Raw genomic sequence first — 24,255 nt, 5'->3', positions numbered from 1 at the left:
ATTCGATTTAGGAAGGCTTCGGCAACGGGTCATGTCTGATGTGTATCTGGCTCTTAAGTTACATAGTAGGGGAGAGGGGCTGATCGACTTGTACTCTGATCTATGCACAATCACCATCTAGATTGTGGTTGTTTTGCTCTTATGTTTCTCTTTTGTCTCTCCCATCCAATATTTTGTTGAATGTATTTTGGTAATGTTGAATGATGAATGTTCTCTCTCTCTCTCTCTCTCTCTCTCTCTCTCTCTCTCCTGCTTTTGGTTCACAACTCACCACGAACATACCCATTTTATGAATTTTGTCTCTCTAAAAGGCGATGCAAAAGCTTTGCTCCTCACCTCACAAGGTGAATGCATTTTAGGCTTTGTCGGGAGCGTTGCATTGAGATGGAAACACCATTTTCATGCCGTTTCCAAATGGGAACTTTGCCAAAATGTGATATACATTGAGGATGGAGTTGCCAAAGACATCTCATCCTCTTGTGAATGGTCTTGAAACATGGTATTTGAGCTCCCAACTCCATTCTTATAGGGCACGTTTGGTTGCTCCTTTCAGAGTCACGAGTCTGAGACAAATTAGAAAGTGACAAATGAGATTCAGTTCATCACTGGTTAACTTTTCATGTTTGGTTGAGACAGAATATGATTCTGAATCACATTGACATTAGTGCAGTGTTTTGGCGACACCACTGCTCTCAAAAAGCAAAGTGGTTGAGAGCACTGATGATTGCCCTGAAGCAGATCAGGTCATGCTGAACATGAGCATTTTTGCTCATGCCAACATCGTGGCCGTCTGTTTCCATTTTGGATGAATGCCATGTGGTTTTGTTGACTTTTTCAAAATGCAAATCGGATGGCCACGATGTCAGCATGAGCAAAAACTCTCATGTTCAGCATGACCTGATCTGCTTCCCTTGGTAAAGTACCACCAACTCTTCTTTTCCGTCCCAATCACCACTTATAAGCTTAATAAAGATGTCACATGCCTTCTTATCTCCAAAATGTTGCTTTTTAACCAAGTCAGTGTACATGCACATGTGGAATTAAGATATATATATATTGTTGGTTTTATGTTTTTCTTAAATCTCACCATACATGATGTGATGTACATAAGGGACCGGTTCTCGGATCGACTGATTGCAACACATAAGCCACATCTTTTAAGGCTTGAAAATCAACAGCTCAAAATTCAGGTAAATATTCAAGCACACCTACTTTTCATAGAAAATACACAATCTGAAAGGCGATTTTTAGCAAATGGATCATGCTAGAATCTAGATGCACCTGCAGGGTCAGATTCAGGAAAAAAAAAATGAAAAATACCCGGTTCACACTCCAATTAATGTATTTTGAAACCTCTATACCAATGTTGTCACTATCGGGGGTGAATTGCTCGCTACTGATCATATCAGCAGAAATTTGATACAGAACAGGCTTAAATCAGCTAATTGTCAAATAAATAAAAATATTTTTTAATGTTTTTAAATATTATTTTAGTTTTTTTATGTGTCGTTCTCGGGTTAAAAATTAGGTGATACAGATCGATTCATCTTCGAATTGGTATCACCTGATTCACCTGAATCATTTGGAAATCAATTCAGGGCTCGAGACGATACTGACAACATTGCTTGATATAGGTTATTTAGCGATTTAAAAATCAATGGCTATAAATTTATCAGCTTTTCTTGACTCATAAATACATGTTTTGTTGAGAAAAAATTATCTAAGAGTTTATTCCTATCAAGTAAGATAGAGTCAAAACATCATGAGATTTCAACTCAATGGTAGGTAAAATCAATTTTATATATATATATATATATATATATATATATATATATATATATATATATATATTAGCTTGTGCGCTAAAAAACACCTTTAGCAGCAGTCACCGCTAAAGTTTAAATACTCTTTAGCTGCCAAAGGGTCCAAAATGGACACTGCACACACCCACGCATCTGATGGTGTTCGATGCTTTACCAGTTCAAGGTTATGCCATTCTCTCTCTCTCTCTCTCTCTCTCTCTCTCTCTCTCTCTCTCTCTCTCTCTCTCTCTTTATATATATGCTTGTGTGTATTATCTCGCTATAAAGTTTTATTTCATACAATTTGACCTCAAATTAAGATGTGTTCACCATTTACAAGGTAACACATTTTCGATTGAATACTTTTGACATAAAAACATGATTTTCTCAATCATAAAATTTTTACACATTAGGGACTGGTGAATTTTGAAGTGTTTAAAAAATCTCCTTATAAAATGAGAGGAGACAATGTGAAACATGTTTTTGATCAAACAAACCATATAGGCTATATGGAAAATTATCGTACTGGATAGCAAATATGATGCATTTTTTGAAATGTCTCATAATTTTCGTCATTCTCTTTATGTTCAAAATCACAAATATTTAGTTTTAAAAAGACCTTTTACCTTTCTCACGTGTGATTTCTTAAATATATGTGATTTTTTTTCAAATATGTGATTGTTTTTTGCATAACAATCTTTATTCTCATATTTGTATTTTTTTTATCCAAAGTCAAAAACTTATATTTTTATAGTCGAAAAACTGAGACATAGGCTTATAAATTTTTTTTTTAATCAAAACTGAAATCTCCTCTAGAATTCGCGTTTCTACATTTCAAAACTAGAATAGAAGCATGTTTTGCATATTAGAACAGGCGTGGCTGCACTTTTTTGTTTGTTCTATGATATTTTTCAATCACATATGCTAAAAATTAATAAAAATTAAAAATAAGACAAAGATATGGATGTTAGCTTTACAACACCATTAAGATCACCTTGATATGATTAGTAGTTGAAGAAAAACATTCTCTGAAAGATAAACTATTCAATTGTTTCAGTCTGCAGAACATGCTTTTATTTTAGTTTTGGAGTTCAAAAATAAAAACTCTAGATGGGTTTAGGCTCTAACTCTAATCAGAAAAGTTATAGGTCTATGTCTCAGCTTTTCAACAACTATAAAAATACAAGCTTTTGACGTCGAATTAGACAGATATAAAATTTGAGAATAAATATTGTTCTGCAAGAAAAGTCATATATTTAATAAAAAGATTGCATATATTTAAGAATTCACACGTTTAAAGGTTTAAAGGTCTTTTTAAAACTAGATATTTGCAATTTTTGACATTGAGAGAATAGCAAAAATTATAAAGCATTTTTAAAAATGCATCATATTTGTCGTACAGTACAATTAATTTTTATAGGTTATAACAATAGGGCTTCATCCACAAAAAACTCAAGAAAATATCATGAAATCGGTTGTATATATATATATATATATATATATATATATATATATATATATATATATATATATATATATATAGAGAGAGAGAGAGAGAGAGAGAGAGAGAGAGAGAGAGAGATTGGTAGGTGCTAAATGAAATATGCTAAAATGATATGTGCTAAATGAGTTTTTTTGCTCTTTCGATATTTTTTTGCAGTTTTTACCCCACAAATGTGTTGTGCATGGTCAATTTATGAGGAATTCACACCTGGATCATGTGTACTGATGAAAAAATAATACTTGGAGCCTCAAAAATTTACAAAGATTTTGACCGTTGATTTTTCGAACCATATAAAACCTCACCCATGTGTCGGAATCAAACACTTCAAGAGCTGATCCATTTTAAATCAAGTACATAGATCACACCTGTGTGGCCAGAATTTTAAAATAAAAAAAAAAGATAAAAATAACTCATTTAGCACGTATCAGTTAACATATCTCATTTAGCACCTATGCATTACTCATATATATATATATATATATATATATATATATATATATATATATATATATATATATATATATATATATATATATATATAACACTAAACTAGTACTATTTGACAATAGCAACAATCAAATAATTGAATCAATAAATTGCCTTAGAAGCAATGTATTTTTCTAAATACATGATCACATTTTTTTGCAAAGTAAATCTTTTAATTTGGATGGACACAAAAAGTCAAACGTCATTCTTTAAAAAATAGTGTACTTTATAAATTTTAGTATAAAAAGTAGAAGTTTTTTTAGCCCTAAAAAGTGATAATGTATTTTGAAAAATATCTTTATTTATAAAGGTATTTTGATCATTTCAATCAATTAATTATTGTTAATGTCAAATTCAATTGGTTTAATGTTAAATTTATTATATATATATATATATATATATATATATATAGGTTAATATTTGGTGTTATTAAAGGCACAAAACGGTTAAGTATAAATCACTTTCGTTTTATATTTTTTGGACTTTTTTTTTTTAGATCTGACCTTGCAAATGTGATATACAAAGGTTGTTTAGTAGAAAGAAAGTTTTGAATCATATGATTGTGACATGTAAGCATGTTTTTCAAGGCCTTTAAAAATCAATGGCCCACAATGCGCTAAAAGCATGTTGAACACATGTGTATGGTCATATTGAGTCGATGAAACTTGAACCTATGATTTTCAGCTCAAGAGTGTGCTTCCAATACCACCAAATATTAACACAAACACACACACACACATATATATATATATATATATATATATATATATATATATATATATATATATATATATATATATATATTGCTTATTACCCTTGTGGGTAAGGAACCTTCTAATGAAAATTTTTATTTTTTTATTTTATTTAATTTTTTGCACATCTAACCCTCTAGATGCGATTCACATATTTGGTTTAATAAAAGCATGCTTTTGGATCATGTTTTTCCAATGCTTATGTCAGAGTTTAAAAGTCAATGGCCTATAAGATAGTAACATACTGAACTTTTCAACCCTTAAAAGATTTGCATTTTCCACATAAAAAAATGCCATCCAAGGGTCTATTCCTACCATTTTGTTCATGATAAACACATCTATGTTTTCAGATTTGGTCAAAACAGCCTCCTATGAGTTCCAGCTAGGGGCCCTTACCCCATATATATATATATATATATATGGATTAATATTAATCAGTTTTTTCTGTTTTTTTATATTTTTGTTATTTTTCATAAAAGTAACCTTTGAGACGTGATTTAGATGTTTTGCTTAGTGGAATTGACTCTTTGTTTATAAGATTATGACATGTAGACAAGGCGGTATTTTCAACCGCCTACATTACGCAATATTTGTCAATTTTCTTGTGGTTCGTTTTCTTTATACCATTTTTTCTCATTTGTCTTTTAGATGCTATTCCTTTTTAATTATGTGTTCAGTACCGAGTAGCTTTTGTTATTTTCAAATATTGTTAACTATGATTCCTAACCAAACAGTTGGGTTTTTGTTTATAGGCAATCTGTGGTTAGGTAATGGTTACAATCGTTCAGGTCAAACAGTTGCCTATGTCACAGTGACACGATGACAACTTAACTCTGACACATATAGATATTATTTTAATGTTATTGTATTATTTTTACAAGTTTTTAATAACGTTATATTTTATATGTTAAAATATAAAAAAAATGATTAAAAATTAAAAAACCACCGGCACATCCTACTCTTCAATTTTTTTTATGACTCGCCTGTCAAACTCAAGTCACATCCCGGATCTTACCCGTATCTTTGCGACAGTTCTTGGGCTTTCAATAGGCAGGAGAGGGTTCGGGGTGGATCATGCCATGTTGGAGTCGGCAAAGACAGTCAGGACTCAGATCCAACCTTCATTTTCCAACAGAAAGTCCATTGGTTCAGTCACGAGAATCTTTTGGAGACTGTTTGACTTAATTAGTGAAAGGCTTGGACATTGATTTGTTAGATCTGTCCTTCTTGATCACCATCTTTATATTACCTTTAGTTAGTGTGCTTGACTTAGAAAAGACCTTAAAAGAGTGGAAATAATAAGGGAACGATAAGGTCCAGCCAAACGCTATTTTCAAGCTAGGCTGATCTTATGCGAATACGTGAGTCCCCCTTTCGGAGGTTGGACCAAAGTGAACATGTATACCTTGTGTCTTCAGTAGGGCTTTAATTGCAGGACGGTTATCTTTTATTTTTTTTTTTGAATGAAAGAATGAAATAAAATATTGAGTGAATGGTGAATGAAAACCTCTCCAATGAAAACGGTTAAACACCTACTAAATAGATTTTTTTTGTGTTTTTCCAAAATTATGATCATACAGATGTGTTCAGCGTGATCGATTTATTTACTAGAAATCAACACTTGGATCATGAATTTTGGATGAAAAAAATGGTGTTTTGAGCCTCAAAAATTTATGAAAATTGTGCCGTTGATTTTTGAAACTTATAAAAGAGTATTCATGCCTTGGATTCAAATGCTCCAAGAACTGATTCCTATAAAAGCAAGCATAAGTCGGAAATTTGAAAAAAAAAATGCCAAATATTCAATAAAACATCCATTTGGTAGGTTTGGGAGGGTTATCCATTGGGGAGGTTTTCAAAATCCTTGAATGAATTTCATATGAATGAAAAAATTTATAATGGGCAGATAGTGGCTCGAATCCTAACAAAGTTATCCCCCAATTTTTATTTAATAGTTTTTAATCGCAAATGGGAAGTTGTTCCCTTAAAAAAATAACAATAAAGAGCAATTTACAGAAAACTTACCAGCTGTTTACAAAAAGCCGACCAATGTTTGTGTAATTACATTCCCCTCTACTTTACAAGAATGTATCTCAAATACTCGCGCCTAAGGTACAAAATGACATTTATCTTATTTTACAGAACAACTTATCTTTTGTTATTTTTTGGTCTTTTGCCAAACAAAACAATAATGAAAGCAAGCAGTTTAGTCACTTTGACAGATATATATTTGATACAAACAATTGATGCAAGTTGTTTTGACTAAATCCAACCTTGAAGATGCGTTCAGCATGGTTAATTTAGCAGGAATTGACTCTTGTATCATGTTTTGTGAGGAAAATATGTTTTTTTAGTAAGAAAAGAAGTGTTATAGTTATTGATTTTTGTACCAACAGAAAAACTTGTATACAACTTGAATTCTGATGATTCAAAAGCTGGTTCTTACTAAAAAAACATGTAGACACACCTCTAATGTTAGATTAAAAAAAGACTTTGCTAAGTCTGTTGTAAATTCAACAGATTGCAGCAAACTTAAACATTATTTGACTAAAAAATGCAACTGAATGATTTTAACACTAGTCTTGTTTATGAAACTTAAATTATGAAAGCAGGCTGCTAAACGCAAGTATCAAAATGGTAAACTTTTTGTAAATGGCTGCTAATTGAGCAGCTTTTCATAAATTACTCAAAATAAAATCTTTGTTAAGAAGAAAACTAATGTATGATCATTATGAGCTGGTGAAGGCAAGATATAAAAGCAAAAGCAAAAGACAACCGAGTTGGGGGTTTTGTAGTCATGCGTAGAACTTTAAAACCAAAAGGGCTAAAGCGGGAATCATTTGAAGAGGCTCAAGTTTGAATTCGACCGTTTCCTGTTTCTTGTGAGACAATCATACAACCAACAAAAGTATTTTTTTCAGGGAAACATCAGATAACCGACAAGTTTTCAATGAACATAGGGAAAATATTAGCTACCCTCGACTGTACTGTATCCTCTAGTACAAACTACCTGCTCTATCACATTTACGATTAAAAGTTTTTTTTAATGAAACCCTAATAAAATGTATATATACAATTTATTTAGTTAAAAACATGTTTTATATTCGTTTGATCCATCAGATTTTTTAAGAGTTCAAATTTTATCGGTGCACAATATATAGGAACCATGAGATTCACTTATTTCTTAATACACTTGAGAAAGTGAATCTCATTTGAACAATACCGCAAAAATAGCTAAACATGGTAAGCCTCATAAAAGTGAAAGTGAGTTGGCACATAATCAAAAAGTGAAATTTAGAAGATTCACTTTCTCATAAGAGAGATTTGAAATACAAACCTATTTGTAACTGTATTTTCACTTCTCAAAAACACAACCAAACCTACCTTAGTGTAGCCAATATTTTTTATTTGAGTGACTAGAATATGAAAACTAACGTGTAAACCATGATTTTTAATGATTTTTTCTCTCTTAAATCTAATCATATGGATGTGAACTATATACATGATTTTATAAGGACCAGCTCTTGAATCATCCAATTATGATACATGAACAAGATCTTTTAAGGATTTAAAAATGATCTGCTCATAATCTGCATAAATATTAAAGCATCAAAAAATCATATTTTTTTTTATCAAAAATAAATAATCCAACTGTTGATTCCTAGCAATTTCACTATGCCGAATACATCTACATAATTGGATTTACAAAAAAAGCATCGGAAATGGCCTAGTTCACATGGTATTTTTCATATTTTCAGTTCTCATATTTTAATGACTCTTTTTTAGTGTGTGTGTGTATATAGAGAGAAGGGTGTAACAATGGACGCCCTTCACACACTGAGAGCCTTCACTAAAACAGCCTTTAGCAACAGTCATGACTATCGCTAAAGGGTCATTTTGCTCACTTTTAGAGTGTGCTATTGATTAGACAAAACACTTGTTCGATTGATTGCACTCTATCACACACACACACACACATATATATATATATATATATATATATATATATATATATATATATATATATATATATATATATATCACAAGGACATGCCATTTTGGCTGCTCCTAGTGACACTAGTGGACATGCTTGGACACCCCTGACACATATGTCATTATTTTAGTATTTTTAAAATAACATTTTATTGTATTTTAATTTTATTTCAATAAAAAGTCTATTTCTAATGTTAAGGTACTAAGAAATATTATTTATTGATTAAAAATTAAAAACAGATGTATCCTCATGTCCAATTTTGAAAAAAAAATTAAAATTCAAAATTCAAGTCCAATCCAAATCACGCATCCTTGAGTCCACGAATAATTGTATATATATACGAACGAAAAGGCATAACAGGGAGCCCTTTTGTCGAGCTAACGTTGGATGCCGGATTATGTTTTATTTAGTGGCAGTCTTTGATCGCTAAATGCCTAGGTGGGAAAAATGACAGCTGCTAAAGTTTGTTTTTATGTATAATGCGCACAACCTGCTGATCGTGTGCTCGATCAGCGATGAACACATGCCCATTAACAGCGGACGACTTATATATGTCATCCACTATTACACCTTATTCTCTCTCTCTCTCTCAATATATATATATATATAGAGTAATGGGTATGTGCTAAATGAAATATGCTAAATAAATTGTTTAGTCTTTTTTCATTTTATTTTTAAATTATGACCGTACAGATGTGATTTATGTACTTGATTTTAGAGGGATAGGCTCTTGAAGAGTTCAATTCCAACACGGGTGGATTTTTATAATGTTTAAAAAATCAACGATCCAAAATCTTTGTAAACTTTTGAGGCTCTAAATATCATTTTTCATCGAAAACACATAATCCAAGCATGGCTTTCTAGTAAATCAACCATGCCCAACACATTTATGAGGTTAAAACTGCAAAAAAACATAGAAAGAACAAAAAAAAACCCATTTAACATGTTTTATTTAGGTGGAAGGTATTTCTCTCTCTCTATATATATACATATTTATATGAGTAATGGTAGGTGCTAAATTAAATATAATAAAATGAATTGTGCTAAATGAGTTTTATAGTTTTTTTAGTTTTATTTTTAAAATTTGACCACACAAATGTGATATATGTACTTGATTTTATCCAGATCAACACTTGAAGTGTTCAATTCCCACACATGGGTGGGTTTTTATAATGTTTAAAAAATTAACCATCCAAAATCTTTGTAATTTTTTAAGGCTCCTAATATCATTTTTTTTTCATGATAATACATGGATCAGGTGTGAATTTCTCATAAAACGACCAAGCCCAACACATTTATGGGGTGAGAAATGCAAAAAGAACACCAGAAGAGCATAAAAACCCATTTAGAACGTTTCATTGAGCATATTTGGTTTAGCACTACCCATTTATCTCTCTTTATATATATAAGAAAATAAAAACTTATAAAATGGGCAAGGTGCTGAAATCAAACATGTCAATGGATTTCCAGTAAATTTTTTTAAAATATGACCCATAAATGAGTTCAACACGATTGACTTACTAAAAATTGATACTTGGAACATGTATTTTTGGATGAAAAAAATAGTATTTAGGACTTTTTTAAGCCCTTGATTTTTCAAACCTTATAAAAATCTATCCATGAGTCGGAATCAAATGCTGACATGTCGATTATATGAGATAGAGACAGGGTTAAGACTTAAAGTGGAAGGAGGGACGGAAGTTTGAACTTGACTGTTTCCTATTTCATGTGATAAAACCAACAAAAGTTTTCAATGCTAATATATATTTGAGAGAAATCAATTGTGCTCTGGGTAGAGAGAGAGAGAGAGAGAGAGAGAGAGAGAGAGAGAGAGAGAGAGAGCTGCTACTTTGGGCATTGACCGCCTTGTCCATTTGGGCTTCTCTGCCGATCTTTGTTGGAGATTTTGCTTCATTCTCGTAGATGGCTGGAGATTCAAGTGGTAGTGGTGCTGGCAGTTCGGGTGATGGTCAAATCAAGGGAGTTCTCACTCATGGTGGGCGCTATATTCGCTACAATCTCTACGGGAATCTGTTTGAAGTGTCAAGAAAGTACGTCCCTCCACTGCGGCCTATCGGTAGAGGCGCCTATGGCATCGTTTGGTAATCATCTTTCTTGTTTCTTATTTTTTTTCTCTGTGTTGGGTTCCTTTGGGTTGCTTGAATTAGTTCAGATTCTAATCTTTTAGTGTTTTGCATTGGAACAATTGGTCTATGTTTCTTTTAGATTGTGGGTTTTGTAGAAATATAGTGAAATATAAAGATTTATGTAATTCTTTGTTTATTTTTGGACCTTTTGGGGTCTTATAATTTCCTAAGTGCATTATGCAATGTTAAAGAAAAGTGAAAGAAAATAAGAATAGGATTATTTAGGTCATCGAGAATGCCAGCATCTATTAATATACAGAAATTTAGTGTTAAGTGTATTGACAAAGTATCTAATATATTAGTAGGTGCCATGAGTTAGAACATGGCTAATTTCATTGAATTACTGAGTCCTGGAAGGAAGCGGAAAGATGATTTTTCTCATTTGAAAACTAAGGGCACGTTTTGAAGCAAGAAAAAATCTCATAGGAAGAGAAAATTTTCCCATTGGTCAGAGGCGACGTCGTTGCGAAGGTCTCCGAGAAGAAATGGGCGAAGAGATCGGAGCTGCCATGGATGTCGCCGGAGGAGATGAAGTCGTGGTCTCCGGACCTCCCGACCATCTGCGACCGGATTCCTTACATGAAAATTCTGGACCTAAAGTCGTAGGGGAAGCTCAAGCACATCGTGAAGCTCCCCAACTTCTCCCTCCGGTGCAGCCGGCGGGAGGCCGTGCTTGTCGTCCTCGACGATTCTAGGGTTTTGAGGGCGGTGCTTCTGCAGAGGATCGGGACCTGAGGTTCTGGAAGTCGTGGGATCAGATGAGAATCGGATCGCACTGCGTGAACGCGTACACCCGCTGGCGGCTGGGTTGAGGATTGAGGCTGTTGAGGTTGGTGGTGGTGATAGTGATAGTGAGATGGATGGTTGTGATGATGGTGAGACTGCGGGTGGTGGTGGTGGTGAGATGGGTGGTGGAGAGTGGACGTCACTATTTTTTTGGGAGGAAACATTCCTCCACCTTTCCCCTGAGTAATGTTTCATATAAAAAAGTGTACTCTTTTTTAGAAAAACTTTCAGAGAAATTTTTGAAAGGGTCGAAAAAAGTGAACCGAGGTCGGAAAACCGTACCTTTCCAAACTAGCAAAAATGAAAAAAGGTACAGTGTTTTTATAGGAAAGACTCCTCTAAAGGTGGAGGAATCATTCCTATCAAAAACTTTCTGGGCTTAGGTTTCTCGCTCCTTCTCTTTCGTTTGCTGCGTACCAGGGAGAGACGCCCCCTCCACTTTCTCCTGCTTGCTAGGTGCTCGTTCGCTTGAAGCTTAAGGTAACCCTCTCTCTTTCTCTCTATATGGTATTTCATTCCATCGTCAACACCTCCATGGTTGACGTTTTCTTCCTCGAGGGCTAACCAAGTAACCAAAGCGGAGGGGCAAACCGATTGGCAAAGCCTATCTTGGCTCTCTCTGCAGGTTCTTTTGGTTTTATGTAAAAGGTGGGGAACAATGTTCTGAATCACAAAACCTATTTTGAGTTTATGGGTGGTATTTAAGCACTCCATTTTGATGCATTCTTGTTGATTTTGGTCTAGAAGGCTGTGTATTCCACTTTTGAGTGGTATTTTGGTATTTTTGTTGAGTTTTGTTCAAGCTTTGTTGAGATCTCCATTGACGTCACCCTGTATAATAACCTTGATGTAGAAACAATATTCTTCAGGTTTTTTAATATAAAAGAAACTTTTGGTTCTCTTTATTTTGTAACTTTCATTATTTGATTTTTGCATTGGTAGATTGCATGTCATTGGTCTGCAGATGCAGCATTGCTGTTTACAGCAGTTAGTGAACCTTGCAGTCAATAAATTGTCCATCTCAAGATGTGTAAAACCTTTGGGTGGTAGTGATCTGATGCACTCATTTCCATCATATGTGCTACCATGTTTGACTATCTCAAGAATTATGAAGGGTGGCATGTGGGTTGATTCGACTGGTTCTTCTGCAATATTTTAACAGATGAGATTCATTTGACTAATGGCTAAGTTGCCTGAGTTTTGCATGTAATTTGTGACTTTTTTCTGTAACCTGGGTATACTGATGAAGCCTTCAAGTATTACAATTTGGTTCTATTCTTGGCCAGTCTAGGTAGAAGGCTGCAAAGAATTACTTCAACTTGAAGGCTTGGTCCAACTTACATGTTTGGTACTTAACCAGAGTGAATTCAAGATCTGTGTAACAAACTTTAGGCAGTGAATTTGATGGGTGAATATGAGCAGTTGGTTGTGTTTCTTATACTTGTTTGTTGAATTGCTCAGTATGTGATTGGAGGGTCTGATGGTGGAATATTTTTGACAAGTTGATTGGGATTGAAATTTGTACTCTTGTATTCAAATTCACAGAAAGCTCGACCCAACTGTTATTGGGCTCAGGCTAGGCCCAGATCTTATCGGGCCAGATTCTCAGTGGGTTGAGCTGGGCCCATTAAACAGGACCAATAAACAGGTTTAGTGGGTTAGCAAGGAGAACTACCGTTGATTATCTAGGAGGAAAAATTTTCCATGCACAAACAAACAAGTGAGAAATTTTCTCTTTCGTTTCCAGCCTGTTTTTCTCATGATACACAAGCAAGCGAAAAGTTTTCTTTTGGAAAACTTATCATATCAAAACTTTTCTTTTCTTATGAGAAATTTTCTCGCTTCCAAACGTGTCCTAAGAGCACGTATGTTTGGAAGCAAGAAAAAATCTCATAGGATTTTTTTTTGCCTATGAGAAGTTTTGATATGATAAGTTTTCCAAAATAATTTTTTTCTCTTGATTGTAGCATGAGAAAAACGGGCTGAAAAAGTACGAGATTTTTTTTTGCTTGTTTGTGTGTAATAAGAAAAATAAGCTGGAGAATATCAGCTTGTTAGCCAAATATAGGACTATTTTATGTAGAAATGATCATGTGCCGTCCCAATTTTGAATTATCTAACTCAAAGGCAGTCCAACAGCCAAAAAGCAGATCAAATCAGCAGCAAGAACCACTTGTTACCAAGGCTGTCTGTATCGTATCGTAACCCTATCAGTCGGGCCCATAGTTACACCGTATCCTATCATAAACGTATCATAATTTTTAATAATTAAAAAAAAACAAAAACATCAAGAAAAATCAGTAAAATTTAGCAAAAGTTTTTAAAAAATCATATCACATGAAACAATAATGAATTACACAAAATATAACCATAAAACCACATATGCAGCATTTATGTCGCTATGAGCCATATTAGACCAGTGTTGCAAGTATCGTATCGTACAATACAATATGACACTTTTGGGTTTTGCGATAAATTAAAGATTTATATCAAGGTAGAAATCAAACTCTGCACTCCTCCAACAAGGATGGCATAAGATGATCCGACATGGCAATGGGGCACTCAAGTCATGAGTGGAAACCGATTGAAAATCGAGTGCAACTATTGCTATAATATTTTTGTTTATATAGTATGAAAGTGTGACTTTTGTGGCATGTTCTTATTTGCAAGATATTTAATATTTTGCATTGTTCTTGTGAGATATGCATGCAATATTATCTATGATTCTATATTAGTTGATCTTTGATGATGTCTTATGCGGCTCTTAGAGACACAAATCATATGTGATTTTATGGTTGTATTTTGTGCAATTCTTCATTGTTTCATGTGATATGATTTTTTTAGAATTTTTGCTATTTTTTTATTTTTTTTATTTTTTTGAATTTTTTTATTAAACATTTATATGTTTACGATACAATACGATGTTACCTTGGGCCCAACCGATACGGGTAACGATACGATACTTACAACCTTGCATAAGACATCATCAAACATCAACTAATATACAATCATATATATTATTGCATGCATACCTCACAAGAACAATGCAAAATATTAAATGTCTTGCAATTAAAAACATGATACAAGACTCATACTTTCATATTACATAAACAAAAACAAAATAACCAAGTTTATGAACAATTAAGTGTTAAATAACCAAGTTTTTTTAAAATATATTATATAAAACCTCAATAATCATAATCATCATCATTATCTTCTTCTTCTTCTTCTTCTTGTCTTCTTTCGACATCCAAATCGTCTCTAAGATACGTGGAGTCTTTATAATCTACTTATTGTGCTCCTTCCATGGTAATCCACAAAATGTCCTCCTCATTCAAAAGAGTCTTTGCTTCTTCTTCAACCCATGCATCCAATTCATCAAAATGTTTCAAACTAATAGGATCAAATTTATCTTTTGTGCCTCCTTACCGATAACTTTTCGATTTGCCTAAAAAGATGACATGAAAAAATTAAAATTAGTTGGTTTTGAATGAAAATGAAAAATAAATTTTATAATTTTATATACCGGTAGGCCTAGAAAGACTTGGATGGAGATGATAGGAAAGGATATGAATGCTTTGAACCTCACCGAGGACATGGCGTTGGATAGAAATGATTGGAGGAAAAGGATTCATGTGGAAGACCCAAAATGAATTTCTTTTTTGGTTCATATCGCTGACCCCAATTGTTTTGGGATGAAGGCGTAGTTGTTGTTGTTGTTGTATAATTTTATATACCTCTATCTCAGTTGTAAGTTGTAGCGAACGTAGATGAGATCATTGAGCCTTTATGTGCTTTAATATATTTCTTCTTTTGGTATGGATTTGCTCAAAGACACTCCCATTTCTCTCTCATCCACTTACACTGTATGTTTGGCTAAGAATGCGAATGACAAAAGCTCTTAAATTTGGAACATTACTTTCAAACCTAGCCCACCACATTATGAAAAAAATCAAGAAAATGAAAAATCAATATAACAAACAAATATACAATCATACAAAACATCATAACTAAATAACTATATGATATTAAAATTGAAATCGACAATAAATTACCTGGACGCATCGTGACATAGTTTTGTACTGCTCTAGGTCTCCCCATATCATACAATGCATTATTATAAGTTTTCATTTCCTTATAAATTTGATCTTGAATGCTTTAATTAGTGTTTAACCTTTTGATGCAATCCAAAAGTCTCTTGTTGACTTTCCTATCCATTTTAAATGTAAGAGAGTATCTAAATATAGAATTTAAATAATATGCTGTAACATAAAGGGGTTGATGAAGTTGTCCAGTCCACCTATGATCAATGATGTTCCATATAGGTATGTAGAATTTTTTCTTTCCCTTCAAATTATCTCTAATGACCTCTTTTGCCTTATCCATGGCCTCATAGAGATAACCCATATATGGTCTGTCTTCACTGTCAACTAATCGAAGCACCTTCACCAAATGTATAGTTATTCTCAACAACTTCGTGCATAAATCCCATGATTCACTTCTGAATGCAATATCTACAATTTCTCTGGGCTTTCTTATTAGGCTTAAAACCCATGCATGATTGTAAATAAATTTAGTAATTTTTTGGCCGCATTCAACTGTCTGATGTACCTCATTCATGCTGCCGATGTCCTTAAGCATGAGGTCTATGCAATGGGCAGCACATGGGATCCAAAAGAATGACAAAATTTTCTGCCAATTCTTTATTTCCTGCCCTATAATTTGCTGCATTATCAGGAATAAACTGTATAATGTTTTGAGGCTGAACCTCTTCTATAACCTGATAAAAAACCATCAGCAATACATCTGCTGTATTGGGCATATCAGACAAATCAATTGATTTAAAAAACATGTTTCCTTTGGGGCAATAGAAAATAAAATTTATCAAGCTTCTCGTCTTTCTGTCTGTTCACCCATCTGCCATGATGCTACACCCAGTCTCTCTCCATGACCGCATCTCATCACAATAAGCCTTCACTTTATTCACATTAACATCTAAAATCTTTTATCTTAAAGCATGATATGAAGGTATCTTGTATCCAGACCCGATACTGGTTATGACATCTGCCATAACCTGAAAATGAAATGAATTTGTCGCATTTAAATGAATGCATACATCATAAAGCCATCTCCCAACTGCGACATTCGCCTGCTCAACTAAATACTGAGGAGTCATAGCAGTATGAATGTCGGGTTGCGCCCCAGGGGTAGTCTTAGGATGAAAAAAGCTCATAATAGAGCCTCTAGCTGTACTTCCTCTCGAAGCACTCCCTCCTACTCCTCTTTCTCTTTTTTTTGTGCCCACAACACTACTACTAGCATCAACCACACTTTTTCCTTTCGTTGCAGAACTTCTTACTTATGATGCTACGCTAAGGCAAAGGTGGGGTTGTAGGATCAGAAGTAGGGAGCTCATCTTCGTCCTCTCAGGGCTTCACATACCTCATTTCCACCCCACTCATATCTTTCTCTTGTCTTTTTTCTCTCAAACCATTAAGTAATTGCTGACATTGCCATTTCACGGTATCTGGTAATTTACTTGACATGCAGACCACAACATTTGAGATGCGTTTCAGCTAAATAATGCTTCAATCGAGAGATACCACCCGAAATAACAATATGACAATAGATGTACTCAATTTTCAACAGGTTTTCACTCATTATTCGGGTGTCCCATTGCCATGTTGAATCATTTGATGCCATCTTCCCCCAAAAAAGCTTAATAAAAAGGAAAAAAGTTTTTTTTCAACCTTAACCCACTTCATTGAGTGAAAAAATGGTGGAAATGCACTGTTGATGAAATCACAAAATCCCTTTCTCTTGCACATGGATCGACCCCCAAATCGCTCTCACGAGTCTTAGGGTGCGTGGATACCTCTCCAATGACCTCTATAAAAATGAGAGAGTCGGCCCTCGAGAAATTACTTTTTGGCCCTTTTTATGTACACCGAGCCTGTATCGTACGATATAGGTATGATGCACACTCGTATCGCGATATGAGTGCGAATCGTATCGTTTTCCTTCATAGTTACAATGTGTATCATACCATATTGTACCGGGACAACCTTGCTTGTTACCATAAATATAAGACTGTGAACATCTAGGTAGTATTTTATGTATGTTCTAGAGAAGTCCCATGGTGGTGATATATAGCCATGGTGGTAAGGTGGTGTAAGTGGAGGATATTTAGGTGGGGGGTGGGTATAGATGGTTTAGCGGGGTGGTGGATGTGTGTAGTAGTGTTTGGGAGGGGAAATGCTTGGTTCCTTGATTACTGGACGCGAGGCATGTTTAGGTGCATATACATATAGGGAGGTGATGGTTTGTGCTAAGCAAACACTTCCCCAAGAGATGCAAAGTCAACGAAGAAGGCTAGCTTTAGAGAGAAACCATGTTGATTCTCAATGAAGTAGGGTGATGTGATCGTACCCCAATCCAAGCATACCCAAAATCATTAAGAGATTTCCCTCTTTTTTCACTCTCTTTTGGAGAGAAACAAAAAATAGAGGTGGAACAACCAGACCCAAGAGAGAGAGAGAGAGAGAGAGAGAGAGAGAGAGAGAGAGAGAGAGAGAGAGACCTAAAAACAAAAGTGGTGGTCGATGGTGGAGGACGGTTGCAGCGTTTTCTTCACACCTTCGTGTGTGTTTTTAGCCCATTGTTGGTATTATGATTATACTCTTGATCTAGTCGCTGATACACTTGTTTTTTGAGTGTTATTGTATGTAGACAAGAGATGTTTATCCACACCTTTTTGTGTGATTGTAGTCCATTGTTGGCATTGTGATTTTTTCTTGTTCTAGTCGCTGATATACTTGTTTTGAGTGTCATTATATGTAGACCAGATATGTTTATGCACACCTTTGTGTGTCTTTGGCCCCTTTAGTGGCTTTATGATTATGCTCTTGTTCTAGTCGCTGATACACTTGATTTTGAGGATTGAAGGTCTATTGAGGTGATTGCTTGTGATGGTCAAACTATTGTTGAGATTTACAAACATCATTCATTGTGTTATATGAGATTTTTTAAATCTCTCCATAAAATTTCTGAATTTTTACTACTCATTTATCCTTATATAGAAAATGATTATTGAAATATTTTCATGCATTTTGCATCGAATATGATTTAATTGTATGCTTAAGGACACTTTAAATTTGTTTCATGATAGGCTGCCTTGTGTGTTTTGCATATATTTTACTATTTTTCAAGATATTATTTCGTGAGATTTATGGAATTTTAAATCTCTTATAAGTTATTTTCTCTTAGAAAAGTTTTTATTGGTCCTTAAGTGATTCTTTCGTTACCTCTAAACTATTGCATGATTTATTTATATATGCATGATTAATACTGCTTCTAAAACATAATGTTTGATTGATCCATGTTTGTCATATTTGTCTTATCTTAACCTTTATTGAATGATTTGAACTATTTCTTATATCTTCTGTCGTGTAAAAATGACTTGTTCTCAAAAGAAAATCTATTTATGAGTCAAATACTCTTCTTTATGAGATTTTATGATTTAAACACTTTTTTGTGAGTCATTTATTCATGGTATTAATATTACTCAACAAATCCTATTTCATGTCTTGTATGCATTAATGTGCTTTTTCTTGATAAATATATGTGTTGATTATCCTAATGTTAACTTTTTTATTTGTTGGCTATTTCTTGAGTTTTTCATATCTTATGCATGACTGTAAAGTTTTTCTAGTAGGTTTTACTTTCTTCATTCTAAGTATTGGGGTATTGTGCATATTTTCATAAATGTTTTTATGAATGTTTAAAGTGATAAATGATTTATGAGCATGCTTCCTTCCATATTATCAATATATTTTGAACAAATAATATTTTAAAATGTTCTTTGTTTTTGTGATATATATGTTCTTTTGTATAGTTGGGATATTTGGCTTGCTGATCTATTTAGAGGTTCTCGAGTATTGAAGAGTCATTTTTGAGCGAATGATTGAACAAAAATGTTGAAGACTATATACATCCTTCAATAGACGGAACTAATAAAGAAACATGATGGAGATTATGAAGACTTTTAAAGACATGGGTTCTTTTGTATTTGCAAACTTACGGTTACATCGTCGTAAGTTTGAGCAGGGGTGTTAAGTTATATGTATAATTTCAGGGATAGTTATATATATATTTAAGATATATATATATATATATATAACTATAATTAATAATGTAATTTAGGTTGCCCACCAAGAGCATTTTGGTCATTTTGTACGTTAGAAAATAGGCTTTTCTTTATTCTTTTAATTTTTGGGTTTTATCTCATTATGTAAGGGAATTCTTGTAAACTACCTTCTTATAGTCGTTGTGTGTACTCCCAACGTTTATTTGGAGGCTCCCTCTTGGCCTCTTATTGTCTATAAATAAGGGCTTAAGGCCCCTTGTATTCGTAAGCTTCTTTGAAGCTCCTTGATAAATAAATTCATTATTTTTAAGTCATGTGCTTGTGTAAGCCTTAGTGCTTTTTGGATTGTCCCATAGCGGACTTGTGTATGTGCATTTTGTGATTGCGTTCTTCATAAGCCCTTAGTGATTTTTGTGTTTTGAACAATTTGTGGGTGTGATTTATGCCTCTTGAGTGAGGTGTGTGAAGACTCCTTGTTTTATTACGGGCTTTGCCCTAACCCATAAAGATTTTGATATGAAAAATTCTTCTACCCCCCTAGTTGAAGAAAAATTTCTTATAAAAAAACCAGAGTTTTAGAAGCTTTTTCCTTTAAAAAATTTTCTCTTGTTTGTGACGGATAGAAAAATTTACAATTTTTCTTTTTTACCTTAACTTTTCCTATTACTTTCCCACTTCCAAATGTGCCCTAAGTGATAATATCCATATTTCATGGAGAAATCAACCAACTATGCCGGTGTCATTATATTTTGCTTTTAGGAAAGTAACCTGAATGACTGCATGTTGAATTCCTCTTTATTCAATCTTGGTATTGAGCTATCATGTCGACGTGAGTTCTGCTTCTTCTTCTTCACAATGAAAAAAACCATTTTCCACATATAAAACAGTCAGCTCCAGTAGTCTCCATATTCTATATGACATCATGATGAATCCATTGATCTCTAAAGGCAAGCAGTGACAATGATGAAAATCATCATAGCATTCTGCATGTTGCTTATACTTGTTTGTTCATATTTTGACAGTAGCTTGTAACATTACATTTCCATGCAAGCCAATTCAGTTGGAGCCTGCTCTTAGAAATGACAAACAAGCCACTTGATGTTATGTTTCTTTTTTTTTTCATGAAAAGTGCATTGCTACACCATACTAAGTATACCATCAGCATTATTGAAGTTGACTTTGTATCTATGTCACAGGGATTCGGCTAGCAGGGTGCCGCACCCGCGTCGACGCGACTCGACGCGGGTGCGGGTGTGGGTGCGGCACCGGGTGCGGTCAACCCGATCCTGGGTGCGTTGACCGCACCCAGGATCATTTAGGTCCTTTTTTTTGGATTTTTTTTTTTAAAATTTGCCCTCTAAAATGGGCTGCGAATTTTTTTTTAAAAAAAATCAGCTGACAGCTGTTGATGGGCTGCGAATTTTTTTTTAAAAAAAATCTGCTGACAGCTCCTGTCAGCTGCTGACAGGAGCTGTCAGCAGAGAAAATCGGATTTGAAAAGGCAGCTCCTGACAGCTCCTGCGATTTTTTTTAAAAAAAAAAAATCTGCTGACAGCTCCTGTCAGCTGCTGACAGGAGCTGTCAGCAGAGAAAATCGGATTTGAAAAGGCAGCTCCTGTCCGTCCTGGCAGCAGCTGGCAGCTCCTGTCAGTCCTGGCAGGAGCTGTCAGCAGCTGACAGCTCCTGGCAGGAGCTGTCAGCAGCTGACAGCTCCTGGCAGGAGCTTTTCAAATCCTTTTTTGCGTAAAGGATTTTCTCTTTCCCCTTTATATATATATATATATATATTACATTTTTGCCCCTGCCGCACCCCCGCACCCGGGTTTTTTGGAAGTGCCGAATCCCCGCACCCGCGCCCGCACCCGCACCCATGTGACATAGCTTTGTATACTACAGAATGGACTAAAAAACTATTGAATCATCAAAGAAGAGAAGGGAAAAAAATGTAAAGCTGTAAACTAATTTTCCAATAATAGTTTTAACTCTTTTTAATTAAAGCTTATTATTTACCTTTTTTAACATATTATAATATTTATTTTAAAAAACTAAAATAAAACGTTCATTCTTGAGTATCATGATTTTTTAGTGTAAAAGGTTTTCTTTTCAAAATCTAAAATTCATGGTTGCCACTTTTGGAGAACATGAAAATCGTGATAAGTAACATGAGAGAAGTGTAGGGGGGAGAGAGATTTCCTTCACATTTCGGAAGCGAGATATCTCACACTTTTGAAGCAAGCTTCTGGAGAAGCATGCTTTCACCTATTATATGCTCTGTAACTATAGGTGAACCATGTTAGTGGTGGCAGTTAGGATCTGAATTCAGTTAGAATCATTTCATATCTACTTCAATCTGTAACTGGTTTTGATGAAGGAATATCTTATTATTGAGATTTGGTAATTCCCACAATCTGACCAATTTGCATCCCCATTGGTGAGTACAGGCAGTATGCATCCTCTTCTTGTGCCTCTCATATGCAAGCCATGCAAACTTGTTTGGGGTCTGCAATAAGGATATCCCATTGCATCAATTATTCCATATCCTTGAAGCACAATATGTATAGAAAATTTAGTGCAGTTTCCTTCTTAAAAAGTTTATAATAGTCCAATCTTATCTCAAGCCTTAAAATCAATTAGAAGATATCATCTAAGGCCATGAAGGATCCAGGGAGGTTGCAAGCACCACCAAGTTGTAATGAAGTACGCGGAAATACAAATACAAAGTGCACAAGCACAAATACAAGTCCACTAAGGGACAATACAAAGGCACTAAGGCACTACACAAGCACAAAGTGCATACAAGGACTTCAAAGAGCCAAAAAAGGTACACAAGAGCATAAAAATATTATCTTTATTGATAATAATGCTTAAGAAAAAGCATTAAAAAATAGGGACAAGAGGTCCCTTTAAATAGCCAACACAAGAGAGAGGAGGGGCTCCTAATAGAGTCGTTGGAAGCCCTCCAACGGTCATAAATATGATCGTTGGGGCTCCAAAGACTCTATGGTCAAAATGATCATAGCGCTCCTACTCAAAAAACAAAAATAAAAAACAAAAAACAAAAAATAAAGAATAAAGAATAAAGAATAAAGAATAAAGAATAAAGAATAAAGAATAAAGAATAAAGAATAAAGAATAAAGAATAAAGAATAAAGAATAAAGAATAAAGAATAAAAAAAAAATTACAAAACTGTCCCTAGAGGGCAACACCTATTACAAGAAATAAAAAGACAAAAATGCCCCTGATGGCCATTACCTATTACAAAACTCTATACAACAAAATAAATAATATATATATATATATTTCAACACCCCCCCTCAAACTTACAGTGAAGTTACCAAAAGTTTGTTAAGAAGAAAAATTAATCGAGGTGCAGGAAGAGCTTTAGTGAAGTAATTTGCAAGCTAGTACTCCGATATGACATACGCCAATTCAAAATTTTCTCTCAGATATTCATCACGTATATAATGACAATCCATCTTAATGTGCTTTATTCGCTAATGGATGTAGATTACACTCTTATTATCGCAACACATCTTCGAAGGTTTTAAGACAACTGCTCTCATGTCTATGAGAAGGTTCCTTAGCCATACAAGATCCATTGTTTTTGTAGTCATCTTACAATATTCAACTTCAATTAAAGATAATGATACTTTTTGTTGCTTCTTGCATCTCCAATAAATTAGTGAATCTTCTAAAAAACACAAAAATCAGTAGTTGAGACTCTATCATTGGGGTTTCCTCTTCAATCTGTATCAATATAAGCAAGTAAATCCAAGGATGAAGATGGGGATAAGAAAAACCCTTTGGTTATTGAGTTCTTTATATATCTGACAATTCTTAATACTATACTTATATGCACTATAGTTGAAGCATGCTGAAACTAATTGACAGAGTGAACAACATGAGTAATGTTTGATATGGTGATAGACAAGTGAGTGACCCAATTAGTTGTTTGAAAGATGTGAAATCTTTAAGAAGAACCACATCTTCAAGCCTTAACATTGCATTGATCACTTCATGAGTCAACTTTCTTATCATTTGATATGCTAGATTTAACATAAATATCTGCGACAAGCTTAATTTGAGAAAGAATATAGCCTCGAGGAGAGTAAGCAACTTTAATACTTAAGAAATATCTTAAAAACTTATATCAATTTTTTTTTAAAACATTTTAATGCCAGTACTCCCTGTTTGTCATTTTCGGTTATTATAATGTCATGTACGTATAATAGAATAATAACAATATTAGAACCTGTACTTTTGACAAAGAGAGCATTGTTAGTATAGTAAGAATGAAAACCCAGATGAGTCATAACATCACTAAATCTATCATACTCGACCTTAGGAGCATGTTTAAGACCATATAGAGCTTTCTTTAGTCTAAGAGTTTTACCCTTTTCGATATCAAATCCTGACTGAAGATCCATATAAAGTACCTCATTTAGTTCTGCATTAAGAAACACATTCGTTACATCCAGTTGATATATAAGCCATTTTTGAATAGATACAACTGCTACAAGGGTCCTAACACTAGTCATCCTAGCTACAGGTACAAAGGTTTCCTCATAGTCAATTCTGTATTCTTGAGAATATCCTTTTGCCACTAATTTAACTTTATATCTTTCTAGGATTTCATC

At 34.0% G+C, this 24,255-nt stretch overlaps 1 protein-coding gene across 2 annotated transcripts in view; it reads left to right on the top strand.

Annotated features, from left to right (window-relative positions):
• The first annotated feature begins 10,371 nt into the window (after positions 1-10,371).
• The window catches only part of LOC149835844 (mitogen-activated protein kinase homolog MMK2-like), a 36,702-nt gene continuing 22,818 nt past the window's right edge, over positions 10,372-24,255 (top strand). For both annotated transcript variants that reach the window (XM_090008787.1, XM_090008786.1), the window contains exon 1: positions 10,372-10,640. In XM_090008787.1, coding sequence (XP_089864913.1) covers positions 10,462-10,640 — 179 coding nt within the window. In that variant the 5' untranslated portion in view covers positions 10,372-10,461. The remainder of the gene's footprint in view (positions 10,641-24,255) is intronic.

The sequence above is a fragment of the Nuphar pumila genome, chromosome 6, assembly GCF_984573655.1.
Source record: "Nuphar pumila chromosome 6, dmNupPumi1.hap1.1, whole genome shotgun sequence".
Lineage (NCBI taxonomy): Eukaryota > Viridiplantae > Streptophyta > Magnoliopsida > Nymphaeales > Nymphaeaceae > Nuphar > Nuphar pumila.
Note: the sequence above shows the minus strand (reverse complement) of the source record. Positions and strands in the feature narration are given on the sequence as shown.